At 42.9% G+C, this 24,635-nt stretch overlaps 2 protein-coding genes across 2 annotated transcripts; both read left to right on the top strand.

Annotated features, from left to right (window-relative positions):
* Positions 1–566: 566 nt before the first annotated feature.
* On the top strand, positions 567–1,878 carry LOC140410847 (4-galactosyl-N-acetylglucosaminide 3-alpha-L-fucosyltransferase 9-like). The gene has a single exon (XM_072499551.1). The coding sequence runs from the start codon at positions 787–789 to the stop codon at positions 1,855–1,857; it is 1,071 nt and encodes a 356-aa protein (XP_072355652.1). The 5' UTR covers positions 567–786; the 3' UTR covers positions 1,858–1,878.
* A 14,270-nt stretch (positions 1,879–16,148) lies between these two features.
* Positions 16,149–24,635, top strand: LOC140410846 (4-galactosyl-N-acetylglucosaminide 3-alpha-L-fucosyltransferase 9-like). Its single transcript, XM_072499550.1, has one exon. The coding sequence runs from the start codon at positions 16,362–16,364 to the stop codon at positions 17,430–17,432; it is 1,071 nt and encodes a 356-aa protein (XP_072355651.1). The 5' UTR covers positions 16,149–16,361; the 3' UTR covers positions 17,433–24,635.

The raw sequence follows: 24,635 nt of genomic DNA, 5'->3' as shown, positions 1-24,635 counted from the left end.
ATCCTTCTCCTCAAATAATTCTTTTGAACTGGAATGCATCTTTGTTGAGTGTTATGATATATCTCCTTAAATATCTGCCACTGCATCTCAACTCATCTATCGCTCAGCCAAACGTTCCCAGTTCACGTTGCCCAGCTCTGTCTTCGTACCCTTTATTTAAATTTAAAACACCAGTCTTAGATCTACACCTTGCTTATTCAAAATGAGTGCAAAATTCAGTCTAGTATGATGACTGAAAATTATGAGCCCATTAATTAATCCTGCCTCATTGCACATTAGCTGGGGGCCCTGCCAAGCAAACTCAGCTGATCGCCTCTGATTGGCCAAGAGCATTAAAGGAGGCAGAATTTCTGCCCCAGTTTCCTTGATCACAGGGAAGGCCGTTGTCCAGTTGATGTGCAGTAACCCCATCATCTACCTTCAATTCTATCCTATGGCTCTATGAAAGGTGCAATATAAATGCAAATCTTTCTTTCCTTTTATTCCACAGTGCATTGTAATGTTGACAACATTATCATGCTCATTGTTGTCTGTGTTTGATTAGATCCTCTTACTATCATTTTTCTTCATTCTTTTTGTTCACTTCTTTCCTAAATTGAACTCTCATTTTAAGCTTTCTCCTCTTCCACTCTCTTTACCTTCTCTCTTATATCTCCAAGCTAAATCTTCCTCATTCCATTCAGAAAGCTGTGTTCAAACATTCTGGATCTTGATGCAGTTAATTGGAAGAGAAGCTGTGCTTCCAGGATCCTAATAGTCTTAATCTTTCCCTTCACAGGAGACATTATGACATCAATTGGTAATACAGGGATTTTTCGCATCCTGTTAATATCCACCATCTGTTTGGGCTGTTTTTTAGCCATGTTGTTGCTGTATGTCCAACCAACAACCAACTGGATTTATACTCCATTGGAATCTGCCAAATCGATACTCGGTGTGAAAAAGCCCCTTGTGAAAGTTATTGAAAAGAATGAAACTATTGTACTCATTTGGCTTTGGCCTTTTGGTGCAAAATTTGAGCTCAATTCTTGTGGATCTGAGTTCAACTGCCGTTTAACTGCAGATAGAAACCTCTATAACAAATCTCATGCTGTCCTTTTCCATCACCGAGACATGAGTGGAGACTTGTCCAATCTGCCCAAACATCCTCGGCCAACATTTCAGAAATGGGTTTGGATGAACCTGGAGTCACCTACCCACTCTCCAAAAAAGACTGGACTCGACCATTTCTTCAACCTGACCTTGACATATCGTCATGATTCAGATATCAAAGCGTCTTATGGGTCTCTGATAATAAACAGAGTGCCATTAGATTTTAAACTGCCTAAGAAAAGCAATCTGGTGTGTTGGGTTGTAAGCCATTGGAACACTAATCATGCCAGAGTAAAGTTCTACAATGAATTCCGCAAATACATTAATATCAACACTTACGGTCAAGCCTTCGGGAAACGTCTGGACAATCACAAATTGATGCCTACCATATCTAGTTCTAAATTCTACCTTGCCTTTGAGAATTCAGTACATGAAGATTACATAACTGAAAAGCTCTACAATGCTTTGCGTGCTGGCACCGTGCCTGTGGTCCTGGGGACATCTAGAAAAAACTATGAAAATTACATTCCAGCCGATTCTTTCATTCATGTGGATGATTTCCACTCAGCTAAAGAACTTGCGGGTTACCTGCACAAACTGGACGGGAATGAAGATTTGTACATGACCTACTTCAAATGGAGGAAACACTACTCAGTGAGGAATCAGTTTTCCTGGTGTGAACACGCATGCCACGTGTGTGAGAATGTAAAACGGTATCAAGAATATAGATCATGTTCCAATTTGGAGAAATGGTTTTGGGACTGAACTCAAAATCACATGTTATGGGCGAGGCATTTTCAGAACCCCAAAATGTATCATGGAGTTCAACCAACCTCTCCCTTCAATGGATTTGTTGCTTTTCCTAGCACATGGCTTTTTCCCTAGGTGTGGTATTACAATTATGGACAGGTGGGTTTTCGAACATAAAACACTGTTTATTCCATGAACTCAACTTAACATCTCAACTAAACATTGGATCTCTCATTGAGCTCCACCCACTCTATGGCATCACTGTTTTCTTAAAGGTACATTGCTTAAACAACCAGTTCTTAAAGGTACTCTCGCATGACACATCCCCCCAAGAAAAAAAACCCCATCAACTTCAAGATGGTTTCATTTTTCACTTTTGCACCATCCACTAAGAAATGCACACATTAAATATACATTTTTATTTAAAGAAAACAACACACGCAAACAGGTATAATAATATAGTCCATTTTTCTTTGTTCTTCTTCCTCCAACTAAAATGGTTGATAGACATTTTCAACAAAGTCTCTGCACGATCTATCCATTCCTCTACTCCTCGGCATTTCTCTTTAGAATCAGATACTTTCGTTCAATCTGACCACAGAGTCCCTTGCAATTCTCCAATACACGAGCATTGGTGATCACAGCTTTCAGGCAGTCAAATGCCTGTTGAAAGTCCGCTGTCCATTGAAATTTTTTAGGTTTCTTTAGCAACTCCATCAGTGGAGTAATCACGCCACAAAACTTTTGCACAAAGGTTCGATCAAATTCATTCATGGTAAGAGATCGCATTGCCTCCCTTTGTCTTGAGGGTATCGGAAACTCCTCAAGAAAAGTGATTCGGGCTTCTCCAAATTCACTTTCGGCTAGGTTCATCACCAAACCCGCCACCTGAAGTTGATCGAAGAACTCCATACGATGTTTTAAATGTTCTTTCCATGTCTGGAAAGTGGAAATAAAAGCAGATTGTCCCACTTTCTCCATGCAATCCTTCAATGGTGGGATAGAATAAGAGTCCATTCTTGTAACTGCATTCACCTTTTGATAGTCCAAACACAACCATTGGGTACTGTTTGGTTTAGGTACCATCACTATGGGTGAGCGCCATTGGCTGCAACCCACTTCAATTATGCCATTTTTAAGCATACTCTCAATCTCTTTGTTAACCTGTGCCAATTTTAAAGGATTAAGTCTATATGGATGTTGTTTGATAGGAACAGCATTTCCCACATTTACATCATGTATAGCCATTTTAGTACTTCCCAATTTATCTCTACAAACTTGCCCATGTGATATCAATAACTCTTTCAAGTCAGTTTGTTTTTCCTCTGGAAGGTAACTTAATTTATCCCAATTTTTAAGAACATTCTCATTTTCCAATTTAATTTGAGGTATGTCAAAATCACAGTCACCTGGATTTGGTTCGTCACTTTGAGTTAGAATCATTAAAACCTCCTTTTTCTCTCCTTCCCTTTCAAAGTACCTTTTAAGCATATTCACATGACACACTCGGTGAGCCTTCTATCTGGTGTTTTTTCCACATAATTCAGCTCACTTAATTTCCTTTCAATCTGAAACAGTTCACAAAACCTAGCTTTTAAAGTCTCCCCTACCACTGGTATCAACACTAAAACTTTATCCCCACTGGCAAAACTACGAACTTTGGATTTCTTGTCCGCTACCCGTTTCATCACATTTTGTGCAATTTTCAAATGTTGTGTAGCCAATTTACCTGCTCTATTTAATAGTTCCCTAAAATTTGACACGTAATCCAATAGTGGAATTTCCGATTTCTCACCCACCAATTTTTCCTTCATCAATTTAAGTGGTCCTCTTACCTCATGACCAAAAATTAGTTCAAAAGGACTAAATTTGGTAGACTCATTAGGTGCATCCCTAATTGCAAACAATACAAATGGGATTACTTTATCCCAGTCCTCTGGATAATCTTGACAATAGGCCCTCAATATTGTCTTTAATGTCTGATGCCACCTTTCTAACGCTCCCTGCGATTCTGGATGGTACGCAGTTGATTTAAATTGTTTTATTCCTAAGCTATCCATAACTTTGAATAACTTTGAAGTAAAATTAGTTCCTTGATCCGATTGAATGTCTGTGGGTAGTCCATATCTAGTAAAGAATTCAAGCAACTCCTCCACAATCCTTTTAGCTGTAATATTACGTACTGGAATGGCCTCTGGAAACCTAGTAGACACATCCATTATAGTCAAAAGATATTGATTCCCACTTTTTGTTTTAGGAAGCGGTCCTACACAATCGATTAGGACCCTTGTAAAAGGTTCCTTAAATGCTGGAATGGGTATTAAGAGCGCTGATTTTATCACTGCTTGAGGTTTCCCTATCACTTGACATGTGTGACATGATTGACAACATTGAACTACATCTTTCTGTAGTCCAGGCCAATAAAAATGTTTCTGGATTTTAGCTTGAGTTTTCCTTATTCCCAAATGACCTCCCACTGGTACCTCATGTGCAACTCGCAACACCTCCTTTCTATACCCTACCGGCAATACTACTTGATGAACTTCTGCCCAGTTTTCATCCGCCTGCGTATGAACAGGTCTCCATTTTCTCATCAAGACATCATTTTTACGGTAATAACACTCTGGTATACTCTCAGATTCCTCTTCCGTATATGCTTTCTAATATATCCGTTTTATTTCTACATCTTTCTGTTGTAACTCTGCCAATGTTCCTGAACTAAAAATATTCACCTCACCCTCCACCTGTTCTTGTTCTTTTTCAACCATCTGGTCAAAAATCGTTTCTGTTAATTGCACTTTAGCTTCATCTTCACTCTTTGATTTCTCCTCTTGTCTTAACCTGTGACTTTGCGACCTTGTTACTCGACAATCCAGAAAAATCCCAGGATATTCGTCCTTCAACCCTTCAGTTGACTGATTTTCCAATGGCTTATCAACCACAGTAGGCATCACTCCCACCTGCGATCCAGCTATATCATCACCCAAAATAAACTATCTTGTCCAGGAATACAGTTTATCTATTACTCCTACTACCACTTCACCACTCTTCACTGGACTTTCCAACATTATCTTATATAATGGAACACTACTCCTCTCACCCTGAATTCCACATGTCACCACCTTTTCTGGCACCATTCTTCGCAAACTACATAATTCCTCATCACTTACCATTAAAGATTGACTAGCCCATGTATCTCTTAAAATTGTGACTTCTTTACCTGCTCCTCCTGATACACATGAGTAAATTTTACCCACACAATTAAATTCTTTAAAGACATCTGGCACCTTCTTAACAATTACTTCTTGAACAGGCTGTACAATCGTTTGCACCTCTTCGCTTCCCTTGGGCTTTCCTTTCCCACTCTAACAAACCCCACCGTCTTATCCTGTTTTACCACATTAGCCTTCCCAGTGCTTTTCTTCAACCACCAACACTGTGACTTTACATGGCCTAGTTTATTACAATGAAAACATTTGAAATTTTTCATTTCTTTTCCACCATCCTGGATTTCTTTTTTAATCTGAAGTACACCCTCTTTATTGTCTCCCATCAGATCACCTTTACCTTTACCACTTGAGTATTTCTCATGTCCCCAGTTTCTATCCCTCACCGGCTGAAACTGATGTCGGAAACCAATCTTTGATTTATGAACTAATTCATAATCATCTGCCATTTCCGCCGCTAATCTCGCAGTTTTAACCCTCTGTTCTTTCACATGAGTTCTCACTACATCAGGAATTTAATTTTTAAACTTCTCTAAAAGTATAATTTCTCTGAGAGCTTCATACGTTTGGTCTATTTTCAAAGCCCTTATCCACCTATCAAAATTACTCTTTGAGCCTTTCAAACTCCATTTATGTTTGACCAAATTCTTCCCTTAAATTTCTAAACCTTTGTCTGTAAGCTTCAGGCACTCGCTCATATGCACTTAAGATGGATTTCTTCACCTCCTCATACTTTCCAGATACTTCCTCCCATAGTGATGCAAACACTTCACTAGCTCTACCTCCCAGCTTTGTTTGAATCAGTAACACCCACATGTCCAGTGGCCATTTCATGTGCTTAGCTACCTTCTCAAATGAAATGAAAAAGGCTTCCACTTCCTTCTCGTCAAACCTTGGCAATGCTTGGACATATTTAAATAGATTCCCACCAAGCCTTCGACTATGACACTCTTTTTCACTATCCTCATCACTATCATCCAACTGTACGTTTCCCTTTACGTCTGCCAATTTTTACTGATTGTTATGTTTCATGGCCATTTTCTGAAGTTCAAACTCCCTCTCTTTATCTTTTTCCCTGATCTGTATCTCCCTTTCTTTTTCTTTTTGTTTTGCTAGGGCTATTCTTTCTTTTATCCTTTCTTCTCTCTCCTTTTCTTTGTCCTCTCTTCTCTTTCTTTTTCCTCTCTCTCAATCTCGTATGCCAGCCACTTTAATTCTTTCTCATGTTCCATTTGTTTAATTTGCAACTGAATTTTTGCCATTTTCAATTAGTCAAACTCTATCTCAGGCAACTTTAAATGCTTAACCACCGCCATAATTACCTCATCTTTTGCAGTTAACATTACCTGACAAAATGCGAATATTCTTGCCAAATCTAACAGTCTGTTTTTCATTTCTGTCCGTAAGGTAACGTGTAACATTCACCACCCCCAAAAATGTCTGAGCCTCTGAAAGAGCCATTGTTCACAACACTCTCCCCATTTAAACTAAAATACCACACCGGAAAAGCAACAATCCTTCACTGTCTTTAAGTTCACAAAAGCCAATCCAATAGATAGACTTTTATTCCCCTCGAGCCCCCAATTGTTATGGGCGAGGCTTTTTCAGAACCACAAATGTATCATGGAGTTCAACCAACCTCTCCCTTTAATGGATTTGTTGCTTTTCCTAGCACACGGCTTGTTCCCTAGGTGTGGTATTACAATTATGGACAGGTGGGTTTTCAAACACAAAACACTGTTTATTCCATGAACTCAACTTAATATCTTAAATAAACATTGGATCTCTTAACTCCCCTTACTTCAAAGATAACTCAGAAAATATTGCAACAGTAAATAATTCCTTAAAATGTTCCTTCAAACTTCCAAGAGACTTAACACCTTTAAACAAAATCACATCAGGTTAAAGGCTTTACTTTAAATCACCCAAATGATCCAGGCATAGTCTTTCATGGCAGAAATCCAGCTCACTGCAAAACACAGACACACACCCAGCTCTTTTCCAAACCAGAACTTCTCAAGCTGCTGTCTCAAACTGGCTTTCTCCTTTTAATCAGCTCACAGCAAAACCAGCCAGGCACTTTTCAAAACTGAAACCAAACTGCAAAATCAAACTGCAAAATGGCTGACCTGAGCTCTACCCACTCTATGACATCACTGTTTTCTTAAAGGTACATTGCTTAAACATCCAGTTCTTAAAGGCACTCTCGGATGACTCACATCACTGGTAAATATCACGGATCATGAGCAATTTCTATCAAATTCAATTGACTTCTTTCTCCAAAAGAAAATATTTTTGATTAATTCATTTGTTTAAGCAATAGTAACTCGACAACCTTACATCTTCCCTGGTGATGTGAGAATTCATGATGCTTCTGAAACTGCAGTAGTTGGATTCCGAGCATCAATTTCTCGTCTTAAATTGACCTGTGCTGGAAAATAATGGCTTTCCAAGGTGAATGATTTTATTTAGGAAAAAAATCACACTGTCTTTCCCCTGCTATTGCCACTTTTAGAAACATTTTAGAAAAAGATAAACTGTATTAGAAATTATCGAGAAAGTGTCCTGAAACAGATTTTATAGCTGATCAGATATATTAAAGTTATAGTGCCCTATTCGAGACAATCTTTCACTTGGAATTATCTATGAAGGTGGTCTGAAACACATATTGCCATTCTGTGTGGCGTCTCTATGAACCCATGCAATATCACCTCAAGAAACCCCAAAGGGTTTACCTTAGACCCCCTCCTTCTCCTCAACTACATCTTCTCCTTTTGGAATATGAATGGAGATGCAGCAGAATTTCCTCCCTGATATGTGAGCAGAAATGCTGGTAGGCATTTGCATAATTTTGTGCCACCAGCCAGTGCCCTGGTTTGTGGACATCATGCCCAATTTCAGGGTCTCCCCTCCACAATGACATTCCAACAGCTGTGACTGTTTATTTCAGATTTTGTAAAGTTGCTGCGAGGGAGCCTCAAAATGGAGGCGCACTCTCCCTCTCTCTTTCCTTCGTCGGTGTGATGACTGGACGATTGTAAGAAATTGGGTTATGAATATAGTGGACAATTTAAGGGTTAAACACTGGCAGAGGAGGTCAGTGATGGGAGGAGCTAAGAGAGCTCAGGGACATTTTTTAACAGCTGTGGGGGGAGAGGCACTGAGCGATATTGTGAGAAGCTGTGAAGAGAGACAGTGGCTGGAGAAAGGCTTTTGGAAGTGAGGTCTGGGGCTGGATTCTCTGATTTTCAAGCTATGTCTTGATGCTGGCGTGAGAACGGTGGCGTTTTACGACCAAAAATTTGACGTAAACAGCCACCGATTCTCCATCTGGCTGGGGGCTAGCAGGAAGGCAGCGCAGACCACCCGGACCTAACTGCCGATACGGCACGGATAATTGCCGGATCCATGGCCACGCATGCGCACGGTGGCGGTCTACAGTGGCCGCGCCGAGAAACATAGCGCCGGCCGCGCGTGGTCCCGGCCTGTAAAATAGTGCCTTCCCATTTGGCCGGCTCGCGAGCCCCGGACCACCCCCCAACAGTGCCCCCAGCCCCTGCCAAAGTCCTCCCTGCCCGCGGATTGGCCCTTCCCCGACTGTGACGGGCTGGACTGAGTCCACAGCCGCCAGGCCGAGTTCCCGACAAATGATAGCACACGTGACCGACGCCATCGGGAACTCGGCCGGTTGGGGGGGGCGGAGCTTTATGGGGAGGGCCTCAGGCAACATCCTGAAACTGTCGATACGGCACGCGGCTGATGTGTTAGGCAGGTCAGTTCGGTGTGGACTACAGTTGATGCAGCGATGCAAGTAACAGACCTCTACACTGTAGAAGATCCAACACGGTTTTATTGACCGATAGAACTAACATACATATTTAACTGTGGGTCAACACTATACTGAACTGACTGGAGACCTTGTACTAGCCTGACCAGACTCACTAGCTACCACATGGTGTTTGCACTGTGCTAGCTCGTGGACTCGGACTGTCTCAGTGGCTGGGTCCAGAGAGAGCGGGAAACCTAGTGCCCTCTGGCTTTATAGTGGTGGTGTCCTGTCTGGTGATTGGCTGCACTGTGCTGTGTGCTTACTGGTCATCCTGTGTGTCAATCACTGCCTGTCCGCACTTCATTATATACATGCGTGGATATTATGACAGCGGCGTACTCCTAGAGTATGCCGCTTAGCGGCGCCACTCCCGATTTCATCGGTAACATTGATTCTCCAGCCGATCGTCCCTGATCTCTGATCTGGCAACTCTTGCTTTTTTTGGGACCACAGGTTGAGGCAGAAACGCAATGAGTTTGAGAAAAGAGAAATTGAGTTCCCATATGCTTGACTCCGAGTCCATACTCCTTTTCCAAGTAAGATACTACTTTAAAAACCGAGCAGCCTTCTCCGGAGACAAGGGAAAGACTGAAACAAATCAAGTGAAGCAGCCATTTGAAGACCTTCAGATAGAGTAAGAAGAGATTCTCAGAATGTGCACAGTGAGACATGTATCACTTTAAGGCCTGCATGTTTAAGCTATATTTAGAGCTGCATGTGTATGATCTTGTTTTTTGATGGGAAATTGAATCGTAATTTTAAGGTGTACGTGTGTGGCTGTTCTTTTCGGGTTTGAAGTTAAACAGGTTTAATATTGTTATTCACAATAAAGTTTTGTTTTAAAAATGACTAACCTGATTTCTTCATGGAATCATGCCTGGAGTGAATCGATCTTTTCACAGTCTTTTTTCTTTAAATATTTTATTGGAAGCATTTTCAAATATATACATAAGAAAGAAGAAAAACCAAAACCAACCGCGGCAACAGCAAACAGCCACAACATCCTTACACCCCTCTCAAAAATCTCCCCTACTCTCCCGGCTGCCACTCCGGTGCCTCCCCCCCATTTTTTAACTGTTTACCAGCTTCCTTACCTTGCAGGTCAGCTGTTAGTTTCGGGAGTTCAGTTCCGGGAGCAGGCCTCTTGGCTGAGTGTAAATCAGGAAGGATACAAAAGGTGTGGCTGACGAGCCTTTAGAAACGGAGTGCTGGAAGCAAACAGAGTGTATCTGAGTTTGGGTAAGGCTGAGTTTGTGTAAGAGGTGAGTGAGGGCTGTGTTTTTTGGAGTTTGGTGTTTGGAGTTGAGTTTCCAAAAAAAATAAAAAATAAAAAAAATCCAATTAATTAAGTAAATTAATTAACTAGTGAAGGGAATTTGGTGCTCATCTTAAGGAGGTGCAGAGAAGCAGACCTGTGAGGGAGTCTCGGGAGCAATTACATCACAGCCAGCAGGTAAGCGATTGGCTTGTGACTAGTAAGTGATTTTTCTCTCTTTGACTTTCTCTTAGCTGTGTAGTGTAGTTCAAATTTAACTTCAGGTTTAAGTCATGGCAGGAGAGCTCAGACCCGTGTCATGCTCCTCTTGTGAGATGTGGCAAGTCAGGGAACCTTCTGGTGTCCCTGACTCCTTCATCTGCAAGAAGTGTGTCCAACTGCAGCTCCTGTTAGACCGCTTGACGGCTCTGGAGCTGCGGATGGATTCACTTTGGAGCATCCGCGATGCTGAGGAAGTTGTGGATAGCACATTCAGTGAGTTGGTCACACCGCAGATTAAAATTACTGAGGCAGATAGGGAATGGGTGACCAACAGACAGAGGAAGAGTAGGAAGGCAGTGCAGGGATCCCCTGCGGTCATCTCCCTCCAAAGCAGATTTACCGTTTTGGAAACTGTTGGGGGAGATGGCTCACCAGGGGAAGGTGGCAGCAGCCAGGTTCATGGCAACGTGGCTGGCTCTGCTGCACAGAAGGGCGGGAAAAAGAGTGGCAGAGCTATAGTGATAGGGGATTCAATTGTAAGGGGAATAGACAGGCATTTCTGCGGACGCAAACGAGAATCCAGGTTGGTATGTTGCCTCCCTGGTGCAAGGGTCAAGGATGTCTCGGAGCGGCTGCAGGGCATTCTGGAGGGGGAGGGTGAACAGCCAGCTGTCGTGGTGCATATAGGCAGCAACGATATTGGTAGAAAACGGGATGAGGTCCTACAAGCTGAATTTAGGGAGTTAGGAGTTAAACTAAAAAGTAGGACCTCAAAGGTAGTAATCTCAGGATTGCTACCAGTGCCACGTGATAGTCAGAGTAGGAATGACAGGATAGCTAGGATGAATACGTGGCTTGAGAGATGGTGCAAGAGGGAGGGTTTCAAATTCCTGGGACATTGGGACCAGTTCTGGGGGAGGTGGGACCTGTACAAATCGGACGGTCTGCATCTGGGTGGGACCGGAACCAATGTTCTCGGGGGTGTGTTTGCTAGTGCAGTTGGGGAGGGTTTAAACTAATGTGGCAGGGGGATGGGAACCGATGTAGGAAGTCAGTGGGGACGGAAACAAAAGGCAGGAAGGGAGAGTGTGTAAAGCATGACCAGAGAAAGCAGGGCAGAGAGCAAGGAAAGTCTACATTAAACTGCATTTATTTCAATGCAAGGGGCCTGACGGGCAAAGCGGATGAACTCAGGGCATGGATGGGCACATGGGACTGGGATATTATAGCTATGACTGAAACATGGCTAAGGGAGGGGCAGGACTGGCAGCTCAATGTTCTGGGGTACAGATGCTATAGAGAGGATAGAACAGGAGGTAAGAGAGGAGGGGGAGTGGCGTTTTTGTTTAGGGAGAACATCACGGCAGTACTTAGAGGGGATGTATCCGAGGGTTCGCCCACTGAGTCTCTATGGGTGGAACTGAAAAATAAGGGAGAGATCACCTTGATAGGACTGTACTACAGGCCCCCAAATAGTCAGCGGGAAATTGAGGAGCAAATACCCCTGCAGAAAGCACAGCCAGTGTCCGAAACGGGAGGCCGCAGTGCTCCCCACACCAACTCCTACCTCCTCTCGCAGTTGCCTCAGCCAGCACGGCGGCTTCACAATTTTGTACAGCTCATTAGAAACACGCTGTCGGGAAATCAGCCCATCTGGGGCGCAGAATCGCTGAGGCCCCGGAGAATCGGTCGTCAGGGCTGATAATGAGATGTGTACTGTATTTCTGGATCCGATTTTGGCATCGGAGCCGATTCTCCAGCCGATCGCGTTTCGCGATTTCGGCATGATGTCACAGAGAATCCAGCCCAGGTACCGGTCTTACCCTAAATAATTGATCTGTCGCCCCTGAATCCACATAAACTTTAGCTTGTAGCCCTTATCACAGAAGACGTTCCCGTATTTTCTTTTCGGTTTGGGCAGTCCCCCTTCCCACACTTGAAAACTCTCAGCCCAATTCAACTTGATTTCTTTGAGCCGATCGCGGCTGAGAAGGCTTGGTCCTTCACCCATCACTGTTATCACTGGGAGTTGGGTAGACTGTTGTCCATAGCTTACAAGTACCATTGTAATGCCTTTTATTTTTATTGCTTCTCCCATATAAGTCTCTAAGTGCTCTTGAAGTTCAATGGTTGGACTCCTTCACTTAGGTACTGAAATGAATTCTCATCCATCATAGTGACTAATGGCCCGGATCCACTTCCATCTTAATAATAATAATAATAATTGCTTATTGTCACAAGTAGGCTTCAATGGCAGCACGGTGGCGCAGTGGGTTAGCCCTGCAGCCTCACAGCGCCGAGGTCCCAGGTTCGATCCCGACTCTGGGTCACTGTCCGTGTGGAATTTGCACATTCTCCCCGTGTTTGCATGAGTTTCGCCCCGACAACCCAAAGATGTGCAGGCTAGGTGGATTGGCCATGCAAAATTGTCCCTTAATTGGAAAAAATTAATTGGGTACTCTAAATTTATTTTTAAAAAAGTAGGCTTCAATGAAGTTACTGTGAAAAGCCCCTAGTCACCACATTCCAGCCCCTGTTCAGGGAGTCCGGTATGGGAATTGAACCCGTGCTGCTGGCCTTGTTCTGCATTACAAGCCAGCTGTTTAGGCCTCCCATTTACCCAGAGCATTACAGCAATAGGACCTATCTTGCCTGCCTTTAGATTAAACAGAGAGTGAATAGCAGAATCACTGGTGCTAAGCTCTTTCACAATGTATTTTTGTAACATCATGATTGATCAATTAGTTGCTGACCTTGACTGCATTCCTCTTGTGACAATAAAAACATTGGGCGTCATTCTCCGACCCCCCGCCGGGACGGAGAATGGCCGCTGGCCGCCGTGAATCCCGCCCCCGCCCCCGCCGAAGTCTCCGGTACCGGAGATTGGGCGGGGGCGGGAATCGGGCCGCGCCGGTTGGCGGGACCCCCGCTTAATTCTCCGGCCCGGATGGGCCCAAGTCCCGCCCAGAAATTGCCTGTCCCGCCGGCGTAAATTAAACCTGGTATTTACCGGCGGGACCAGGCGGCGTGGGCGGGCTCCGGGGTCCTGGGGGGGGGGCGTGTGGTGATCTGACCCCGGGGGGGGTGCCCCCACGGTGGCCTGGCTGCGATCGGGGCCCACCGATCCGCGGGCAGGCCTGTGCCGTGGGGGCACTCTTTCCCTTCCGCCTCCGCCACGGCCTCCACCATGGCGGAGGAGGAAGTGACTCACCCCACTGCGCATGCGTGGGAAACTGTCGGCGCCCGCTGATGCTCCCGCGCATGCGCCGGGAAACTGTCAGCGGCCGCTGACGCTCCCGCGCATGCGCCGCATTTCCGCGGCAGCTGGCGGGGCAACAAACGCCATTTCCGCCAGCTGGCGGGGCGGAAATCCCTCCGGCGCCGGCCTAGCCCCTCAATGTTGGGGTTTGGCCCCCAAAGATGCGGAGCATTCTGCACCTTTGGGCCGGCGCGATGCCCATCTGATTGGCGCCGTTTTTGGCGCCAGTCGGCGGACATCGCGCCGTTTGGGGAGAATTTCGCCGATTGTCTCCTTAAACTCACATGATTCAGGAGTGTGGTTAACTCATTATTGTTAATATTCCATTTTAAGCATTACAGATTGATTGCCTATTCTGTAGCTTGTAGCTGAGATTGTTTCCTGCTTCACAGCGATTTCAGTGGTTTTGGTGCCATGGTGTCCTATAGGTTCCTTCCCTAACTGGTGAACAACACCATTTAATGCGCTCTGCAGGTCTTATGCACCTTTTTCAGCACTTTCCACGGCCATCACTATCTCCATTGCTCGTTTCAAATTTGCCTTGGCCTCTGGAAGCAATCTGTGTTGAATGATGTTGTTCATGCCACAGATGAACCTGTCCCATAACATGTTGTTTAGGTTGGCTCCAAAATCACAATACTCCATGATTGCTTCAGTCTAACAATGTAAGTTGTGATCAAGTCGCTTGCGGCTCCCGCCCTCAAATTCAATTTGAATCTCTGGAGTATGATTGATGGTTGAGGGTGCAATTGAACATTTATTAAATCCATGAGCTCACTAAATTATCTGGAGTCGGTCTCACTTGGGGCTGTAAGACTGCAAATAAGGTTTTAGGCCTGAGTTCCACAAGGAGAATTACTTTGTGTTTCATCTCCTCTCCACTTTGTTTGCTTGGAAATCATATCCAAGGCGCTCAACTTATTGTGTCCAGTCCTCCATGGAGGTGTCAAATAGGTTTATTCTGGTGAGTACTTTATTTTCTTAGACTTCGATTGAAACATATTACTCACAGGTGTTGGGTCAGAGGTAGTGTCAGGATAATTTATCCTCGTCACCAGATGTAAAGGTGCACTTTCACAGATGTCATTTGTGAACACAAAAGGTGTTTATAAATGAGAATTGGACAGCAGTCTCATGGCTATAGCAAGCTCCCAAAATGTTGCTTTGCCGAAGAACCTTTCTCACCATGGATTCCAAACACTAAGTCCCGATTGGTCACACAGGCCATGTGACCCTTACTCTGCTGTGTTGCCCTTGAAGGGACAATCACCATAGATAAGCTCCTAAATAATGGATTCTAGCATTTTCCCTCTGGCCGATGTTCGACTAATTGGCCTGTAATTTCCTCTTTCTGTCTCCCTTCTTTCTTGAATAATAGATTTACATTTGCAAACTTCCAAGCAGATGGGAGATTTTTATAATCTAGGGAATTTTGGAAAAATTACTATCTCTGCAACCACTTATTTTAAGACCCTAGGTTGAAGTCTATCAGAACCAGGGACTTGTCAGCTTTGCTTTTAACATTTTTCTCAGTACCCTTTTCCTGATACGAATTGATTTCAATTCCTCCCTTTTTCAACTTCTTGCTTTACAATTATTTCTGGGATGTTATTTGTGTCTTCTACAAAGAAGACAGACACAAAACATCTATCCAGTGCTTCTTCCATTTCCATATTTCTCATTACTAATCACCAGACTCGCCCACCCCCCAGAGGACAAACACCCACCTTAGCGACCATTTTTCTTTTCAAATATCTGTAGGAACTCTGTATGCTTATTTTAATATTTCTAGCTTGCTTACTCTCTTATTACTTTTCCAGTCATTCTTTGTTTTACTTATATCTGTCCAATCCTCTGACTTGCCACTAATCTTAGCAAAATTATATGCGTTTTCTTTCAATTCCCTGCTATCTTTAACTTCCTCACTTCCATGGATGACGCATCCTTCTCCTCAAATAATTCTTTTGAACTGGAATGCATCTTTGTTGAGTGTTATGACATATCTCCTTAAATATCTGCCACTGCATCTCAACTCATCTATCGCTCAGCCAAACGTTCCCAGTTCACGTTGCCCAGCTCTGTCTTCGTACCCTTTATTTAAATTTAAAACACCAGTCTTAGATCTACACCTTGCTTATTCAAAATGAGTGCAAAATTCAGTCTAGTATGATGACTGAAAATTATGAGCTCTTTAATTAATCCTGCCTCATTGCACATTAGCTGGGGGCCCTGCCAAGCAAACTCAGCTGATCGCCTCTGATTGGCCAAGAGCATTAAAGGAGGCAGAATTTCTGCCCCAGTTTCCTTGATCACAGGGAAGGCCGTTGTCCAGTTGATGTGCAGTAACCCCATCATCTACCTTCAATTCTATCCTATGGCTCTATGAAAGGTGCAATATAAATGCAAATCTTTCTTTCCTTTTATTCCACAGTGCATTGTAATGTTGACAACATTATCATGCTCATTGTTGTCTGTGTTTGATTAGATCCTCTTACTATCATTTTTCTTCATTCTTTTTGTTCACTTCTTTCCTAAATTGAACTCTCATTTTAAGCTTTCTCCTCTTCCACTCTCTTTACCTTCTCTCTTATATCTCCAAGCTAAATCTTCCTCATTCCATTCAGAAAGCTGTGTTCAAACATTCTGGATCTTGATGCAGTTAATTGGAAGAGAAGCTGTGCTTCCAGGATCCTAATAGTCTTAATCTTTCCCTTCACAGGAGACATTATGACATCAATTGGTAATACAGGGGTTTTTCGCATCCTGTTAATATCCACCATCTGTTTGGGCTGTTTTTTAGCCATGTTGTTGCTGTATGTCCAACCAACAACCAACTGGATTTATACTCCATTGGAATCTGCCAAATCGATACTCGGTGTGAAAAAGCCCCTTGTGAAAGTTATTGAAAAGAATGAAACTATTGTACTCATTTGGCTTTGGCCTTTTGGTGCAAAATTTGAGCTCAATTCTTGTGGATCTGAGTTCAACTGCCGTTTAACTGCAGATAGAAACCTCTATAACAAATCTCATGCTGTCCTTTTCCATCACCGAGACATGAGTGGAGACTTGTCCAATCTGCCCAAACAGCCTCGGCCAACATTTCAGAAATGGGTTTGGATGAACCTGGAGTCACCTACCCACTCTCCAAAAAAGACTGGACTCGACCATTTCTTCAACCTGACCTTGACATATCGTCATGATTCAGATATCAAAGCGTCTTATGGGTCTCTGATAATAAACAGAGTGCCATTAGATTTTAAACTGCCTAAGAAAAGCAATCTGGTGTGTTGGGTTGTAAGCCATTGGAACACTAATCATGCCAGAGTGAAGTTCTACAATGAATTCCGCAAATACATTAATATCAACACTTACGGTCAAGCCTTCGGGAAACGTCTGGACAATCACAAATTGATGCCTACCATATCTAGTTCTAAATTCTACCTTGCCTTTGAGAATTCAGTACATGAAGATTACATAACTGAAAAGCTCTACAATGCTTTGCGTGCTGGCACCGTGCCTGTGGTCCTGGGGACATCTAGAAAAAACTATGAAAATTACATTCCAGCCGATTCTTTCATTCATGTGGATGATTTCCACTCAGCTAAAGAACTTGCGGGTTACCTGCACAAACTGGACGGGAATGAAGATTTGTACATGACCTACTTCAAATGGAGGAAACACTACTCAGTGAGGAATCCGTTTTCCTGGTGTGAACACGCATGCCACGTGTGTGAGAATGTAAAACGGTATCAAGAATATAGATCATGTTCCAATTTGGAGAAATGGTTTTGGGACTGAACTCAAAATCACATGTTATGGGCGAGGCGTTTTCAGAACCCCAAAATGTATCATGGAGTTCAACCAACCTCTCCCTTCAATGGATTTGTTGCTTTTCCTAGCACATGGCTTTTTCCCTAGGTGTGGTATTACAATTATGGACAGGTGGGTTTTCAAACATAAAACACTGTTTATTCCATGAACTCAACTTAACATCTCAACTAAACATTGGATCTCTCATTGAGCTCCACCCACTCTATGGCATCACTGTTTTCTTAAAGGTACATTGCTTAAACAACCAGTTCTTAAAGGTACTCTCGCATGACACATCCCCCCAAGAAAAAAAACCCCATCAACTTCAAGATGGTTTCATTTTTCACTTTTGCACCATCCACTAAGAAATGCACACATTAAATATACATTTTTATTTAAAGAAAACAACACACGCAAACAGGTATAATAATATAGTCCATTTTTCTTTGTTCTTCTTCCTCCAACTAAAATGGTTGATAGACTTTTTCAACAAAGTCTCTGCACGATCCATCCATTCCTCTACTCCTCGGCATTTCTCTTTAGAATCAGATACTTTCGTTCAATCTGACCACAGAGTCCCTTGCAATTCTCCAATACACGAGCATTGGTGATCACAGCTTTCAGGCAGTCAAATGCCTGTTGAAAGTCCGCTGTCCATTGAAATTTTTTAGGTTTCTTTAGCAACTCCATCAGTGGAGTAATCACGCCACAAAACTTTTGCACAAAGGTTCGATCAAATTCATTCATGGTAAGAGATCGCATTGCCTCCCTTTGTCTTGAGGGTATCGGAAACTCCTCAAGAAAAGTGATTCGGGCTTCTCCAAATTCACTTTCGGCTAGGTTCATCACCAAACCCGCCACCTGAAGTTGATCGAAGAACTCCATACGATGTTTTAAATGTTCTTTCCATGTCTGGAAAGTGGAAATAAAAGCAGATTGTCCCACTTTCTCCATGCAATCCTTCAATGGTGGGATAGAATAAGAGTCCATTCTTGTAACTGCATTCACCTTTTGATAGTCCAAACACAACCATTGGGTACTGTTTGGTTTAGGTACCATCACTATGGGTGAGCGCCATTGGCTGCAACCCACTTCAATTATGCCATTTTTAAGCATACTCTCAATCTCTTTGTTAACCTGTGCCAATTTTAAAGGATTAAGTCTATATGGATGTTGTTTGATAGGAACAGCATTTCCCACATTTACATCATGTATAGCCATTTTAGTACTTCCCAATTTATCTCTACAAACTTGCCCATGTGATATCAATAACTCTTTCAAGTCAGTTTGTTTTTCCTCTGGAAGGTAACTTAATTTATCCCAATTTTTAAGAACATTCTCATTTTCCAATTTAATTTGAGGTATGTCAAAATCACAGTCACCTGGATTTGGTTCGTCACTTTGAGTTAGAATCATTAAAACCTCCTTTTTCTCTCCTTCCCTTTCAAAGTACCTTTTAAGCATATTCACATGACACACTCGGTGAGCCTTCTATCTGGTGCTTTTTCCACATAATTCAGCTCACTTAATTTCCTTTCAATCTGAAACAGTTCACAAAACCTAGCTTTTAAAGTCTCCCCTACCACTGGTATCAACACTAAAACTTTATCCCCACTGGCAAAACTACGAACTTTGGATTTCTTGTCCGCGACGTTTCATCACATTTTGTGCAATTTTCAAATGTTGTCTAGCCAATTCACCTGCTCTATTTAATCGTTCCCTAAAATTTGACACGTAATCCAATAGTGGAATTTCCGATTTCTCACCCACCAATTTTTCCTTCATCAATTTAAGTGGTCCTCTTACCTCATGACCAAAAATTAGTTCAAAAGGACTAAATTTGGTAGACTCATTAGGTGCATCCCTAATTGCAAACAAAACAAATGGGATTACTTTATCCCAATCCTCTGGATAATCTTGACAATAGGCCCTCAATATTGTCTTTAATGTCTGATGCCACCTTTCTAACGCTCCCTGCGATTCTGGATGGTACGCAGTTGATTTAAATTGTTTTATTCCTAAGCTATCCATAACTTTGAATAACTTTGAAGTAAAATTAGTTCCTTGATCCGATTGAATGTCTGTGGGTAGTCCATATCTAGTAAAGAATTCAAGCAACTCCTCCACAATCCTTTTAGCTGTAATATTACGTACTGGAATGGCCTCTGGAAACCTAGTAGACACATCCATTATAGTCAAAAGATATTGATTCCCACTTTTTGTTTTAGGAAGCGGTCCTACACAATCGATTAGGACCCTTGTAAAAGGTTCCTTAAATGCTGGAATGGGTATTAAGAGCGCTGATTTTATCACTGCTTGAGGTTTCCCTATCACTTGACATGTGTGACATGATTGACAACATTGAACTACATCTTTCTGTAGTCCAGGCCAATAAAAATGTTTCTGGATTTTAGCTTGAGTTTTCCTTATTCCCAAATGACCTCCCACTGGTACCTCATGTGCAACTCGCAACACCTCCTTTCTATACCCTACCGGCAATACTACTTGATGAACTTCTGCCCAGTTTTCATCCGCCTGCATATGAACAGGTCTCCATTTTCTCATCAAGACATCATTTTTACGGTAATAACACTCTGGTATACTCTCAGATTCCTCTTCCGTATATGCTTTCTAATATATCCGTTTTATTTCTACATCTTTCTGTTGTAACTCTGCCAATGTTCCTGAACTAAAAATATTCACCTCACCCTCCACCTGTTCTTGTTCTTTTTCAACCATCTGGTCAAAAATCGTTTCTGTTAATTGCACTTTAGCTTCATCTTCACTCTTTGATTTCTCCTCTTGTCTTAACCTGTGACTTTGCAACCTTGTTACTCGACAATCCAGAAAAATCCCAGGATATTCGTCCTTCAACCCTTCAGTTGACTGATTTTCCAATGGCTGATTAACCACAGTAGGCATCACTCCCACCTGCGATCCAGCTATATCATCACCCAAAATAAACTATCTTGTCCAGGAATACAGTTTATCTATTACTCCTACTACCACTTCACCACTCTTCACTGGACTTTCCAACATTATCTTATATAATGGAACACTACTCCTCTCACCCTGAATTCCACATGTCACCACCTTTTCTGGCACCATTCTTCGCAAACTACATAATTCCTCATCATTACCATTAAAGATTGACTAGCCCATGTATCTCTTAAAATTGTGACTTCTTTACCTGCTTCAGGCACTCGCTCATATGCACTTAAGATGGATTTCTTCACCTCCTCATACTTTCCAGATACTTCCTCCCATAGTGATGCAAACACTTCACTAGCTCTACCTACCAGCTTTGTTTGAATCAGTAACACCCACATGTCCAGTGGCCATTTCATTTGCTTAGCTACCTTCTCAAATGAAATGAAAAAGGCTTCCACTTCCTTCTCGTCAAACCTTGGCAATGCTTGGACATATTTAAATAGATTCCCACCAAGCCTTCGACTATGACACTCTTTTTCACTATCCTCATCACTATCATCCAACTGTACGTTTCCCTTTACGTCTGCCAATTTTAACTGATTGTTATGTTTCATGGCCATTTTCTGAAGTTCAAACTCCCTCTCTTTATCTTTTTCCCTGATCTGTATCTCCCTTTCTTTTTCTTTTAGTTTTGCTAGGGCTATTCTTTCTTTTATCCTTTCTTCTCTCTCTTTTTCTTTGTCCTCTCTTCTCTTTCTTTTTCCTCTCTCTCAATCTCGTATGCCAGCCACTTTAATTCTTTCTCATGTTCCATTTGATTAATTTGCAACTGAATTTTTGCCATTTTCAATTAGTCAAACTCTATCTCAGGCAACTTTAAATGCTTAACCACCGCCATAATTACCTTATCTTTTGCAGTTAACATTACCTGACAAAATGCGAATATTCTTGCCAAATCTAACAGTCTGTTTTTCATTTCTGTCCGTAAGGTAACGTGTAACATTCACCACCCCCAAAAATGTCTGAGCCTCTGAAAGAGCCATTGTTCACAACACTCTCCCCATTTAAACTAAAATACCACACCGGAAAAGCAACAATCCTTCACTGTCTTTAAGTTCACAAAAGCCAATCCAATAGATAGACTTTTATTCCCCTCGAGCCCCCAATTGTTATGGGCGAGGCTTTTTCAGAACCACAAATGTATCATGGAGTTCAACCAACCTCTCCCTTTAATGGATTTGTTGCTTTTCCTAGCACACGGCTTGTTCCCTAGGTGTGGTATTACAATTATGGACAGGTGGGTTTTCAAACACAAAACACTGTTTATTCCATGAACTCAACTTAATATCTTAAATAAACATTGGATCTCTTAACTCCCCTTACTTCAAAGATAACTCAGAAAATATTGCAACAGTAAATAATTCCTTAAAATGTTCCTTCAAACTTCCAAGAGACTTAACACCTTTAAACAAAATCACATCAGGTTAAAGGCTTTACTTTAAATCACCCAAATGATCCAGGCATAGTCTTTCATGGCAGAAATCCAGCTCACTGCAAAACACAGACACACACCCAGCTCTTTTCCAAACCAGAACTTCTCAAGCTGCTGTCTCAAACTGGCTTTCTCCTTTTAATCAGCTCACAGCAAAACCAGCCAGGCACTTTTCAAAACTGAAACCAAACTGCAAAATCAAACTGCAAAATGGCTGACCTGAGCTCTACCCACTCTATGACATCACTGTTTTCTTAAAGGTACATTGCTTAAACATCCAGTTCTTAAAGGCACTCTCGGATGACTCACATCACTGGTAAATATCACGGATCATGAGCAATTTCTATCAAATTCAATTGACTTCTTTCTCCAAAAGAAAATATTTTTGATTAATTCATTTGTTTAAGCAATAGTAACTCGACAACCTTACATCTTCCCTGGTGATGTGAGAATTCATGATGCTTCTGAAACTGCAGTAGTTGGATTCCGAGCATCAATTTCTCGTCTTAAATTGACCTGTGCTGGAAAATAATGGCTTTCCAAGGTGAATGATTTTATTTAGGAAAAAAATCACACTGTCTTTCCCCTGCTATTGCCACTTTTAAAAACATTTTAGAAAAAGATAAACTGTATTAGAAATTATCGAGAAAGTGTCCTGAAACAGATTTTATAGCTGATCAGATATATTAAAGTTATAGTGCCCTATTCGAGACAATCTTTCACTTGGAATTATCTATGAAGGTGGTCTGAAACACATATTGCCATTCTGTGTGGCGTCTCTATGAACCCATGCAATATCACCTCAAGAAACCCCAAAGGGTTTACCTTAGACCCCCTCCTTCTCCTCAACTACATCTTCTCCTTTTGGAATATGAATGGAGATGCAGCTGAATTTCCTCCCTGATATGTGAGCAGAAATGCTGGTAGGCATTTGCATAATTTTGTGCCACCAGCCAGTGCCCTGGTTTGTGGACATCATGCCCAATTTCAGGGTCTCCCCTCCACAATGACATTCCAACAGCTGTGACTGTTTATTTCAGATTTTGTAAAGTTGCTGCGAGGGAGCCTCAAAATGGAGGCGCACTCTCCCTCTCTCTTTCCTTCGTCGGTGTGATGACTGGACGATTGTAAGAAATTGGGTTATGAATATAGTGGACAATTTAAGGGTTAAACACTGGCAGAGGAGGTCAGTGATGGGAGGAGCTAAGAGAGCTCAGGGACATTTTTTAACAGCTGTGGGGGGAGAGGCACTGAGCGATATTGTGAGAAGCTGTGAAGAGAGACAGTGGCTGGAGAAAGGCTTTTGGAAGTGAGGTCTGGGGCTGGATTCTCTGATTTTCAAGCTATGTCTTGATGCTGGCGTGAGAACGGTGGCGTTTTACGACCAAAAATTTGACGTAAACAGCCACCGATTCTCCATCTGGCTGGGGGCTAGCAGGAAGGCAGCGCAGACCACCCGGACCTAACTGCCGATACGGCACGGATAATTGCCGGATCCATGGCCACGCATGCGCACGGTGGCGGTCTACAGTGGCCGCGCCGAGAAACATAGCGCCGGCCGCGCGTGGTCCCGGCCTGTAAAATAGTGCCTTCCCATTTGGCCGGCTCGCGAGCCCCGGACCACCCCCCAACAGTGCCCCCAGCCCCTGCCAAAGTCCTCCCTGCCCGCGGATTGGCCCTTCCCCGACTGTGACGGGCTGGACTGAGTCCACAGCCGCCAGGCCGAGTTCCCGACAAATGATAGCACACGTGACCGACGCCATCGGGAACTCGGCCGGTTGGGGGGGGCGGAGCTTTATGGGGAGGGCCTCAGGCAACATCCTGAAACTGTCGATACGGCACGCGGCTGATGTGTTAGGCAGGTCAGTTCGGTGTGGACTACAGTTGATGCAGCGATGCAAGTAACAGACCTCTACACTGTAGAAGATCCAACACGGTTTTATTGACCGATAGAACTAACATACATATTTAACTGTGGGTCAACACTATACTGAACTGACTGGAGACCTTGTACTAGCCTGACCAGACTCACTAGCTACCACATGGTGTTTGCACTGTGCTAGCTCGTGGACTCGGACTGTCTCAGTGGCTGGGTCCAGAGAGAGCGGGAAACCTAGTGCCCTCTGGCTTTATAGTGGTGGTGTCCTGTCTGGTGATTGGCTGCACTGTGCTGTGTGCTTACTGGTCATCCTGTGTGTCAATCACTGCCTGTCCGCACTTCATTATATACATGCGTGGATATTATGACAGCGGCGTACTCCTAGAGTATGCCGCTTAGCGGCGCCACTCCCGATTTCATCGGTAACATTGATTCTCCAGCCGATCGTCCCTGATCTCTGATCTGGCAACTCTTGCTTTTTTTGGGACCACAGGTTGAGGCAGAAACGCAATGAGTTTGAGAAAAGAGAAATTGAGTTCCCATATGCTTGACTCCGAGTCCATACTCCTTTTCCAAGTAAGATACTACTTTAAAAACAGAGCAGCCTTCTCCGGAGACAAGGGAAAGACTGAAACAAATCAAGTGAAGCAGCCATTTGAAGACCTTCAGATAGAGTAAGAAGAGATTCTCAGAATGTGCACTGTGAGACATGTATCACTTTAAGGCCTGCATGTTTAAGCTATATTTAGAGCTGCATGTGTATGATCTTGTTTTTTGATGGGAAATTGAATCGTAATTTTAAGGTGTACGGGTGTGGCTGTTCTTTTCGGGTTTGAAGTTAAACAGGTTTAATATTGTTATTCACAATAAAGTTTTGTTTTAAAAATGA

The sequence above is a fragment of the Scyliorhinus torazame genome, chromosome 4 (assembly GCF_047496885.1).
Source record: "Scyliorhinus torazame isolate Kashiwa2021f chromosome 4, sScyTor2.1, whole genome shotgun sequence".
Lineage (NCBI taxonomy): Eukaryota > Metazoa > Chordata > Chondrichthyes > Carcharhiniformes > Scyliorhinidae > Scyliorhinus > Scyliorhinus torazame.
This window is presented reverse-complemented; position numbering and strand designations above follow the sequence as displayed.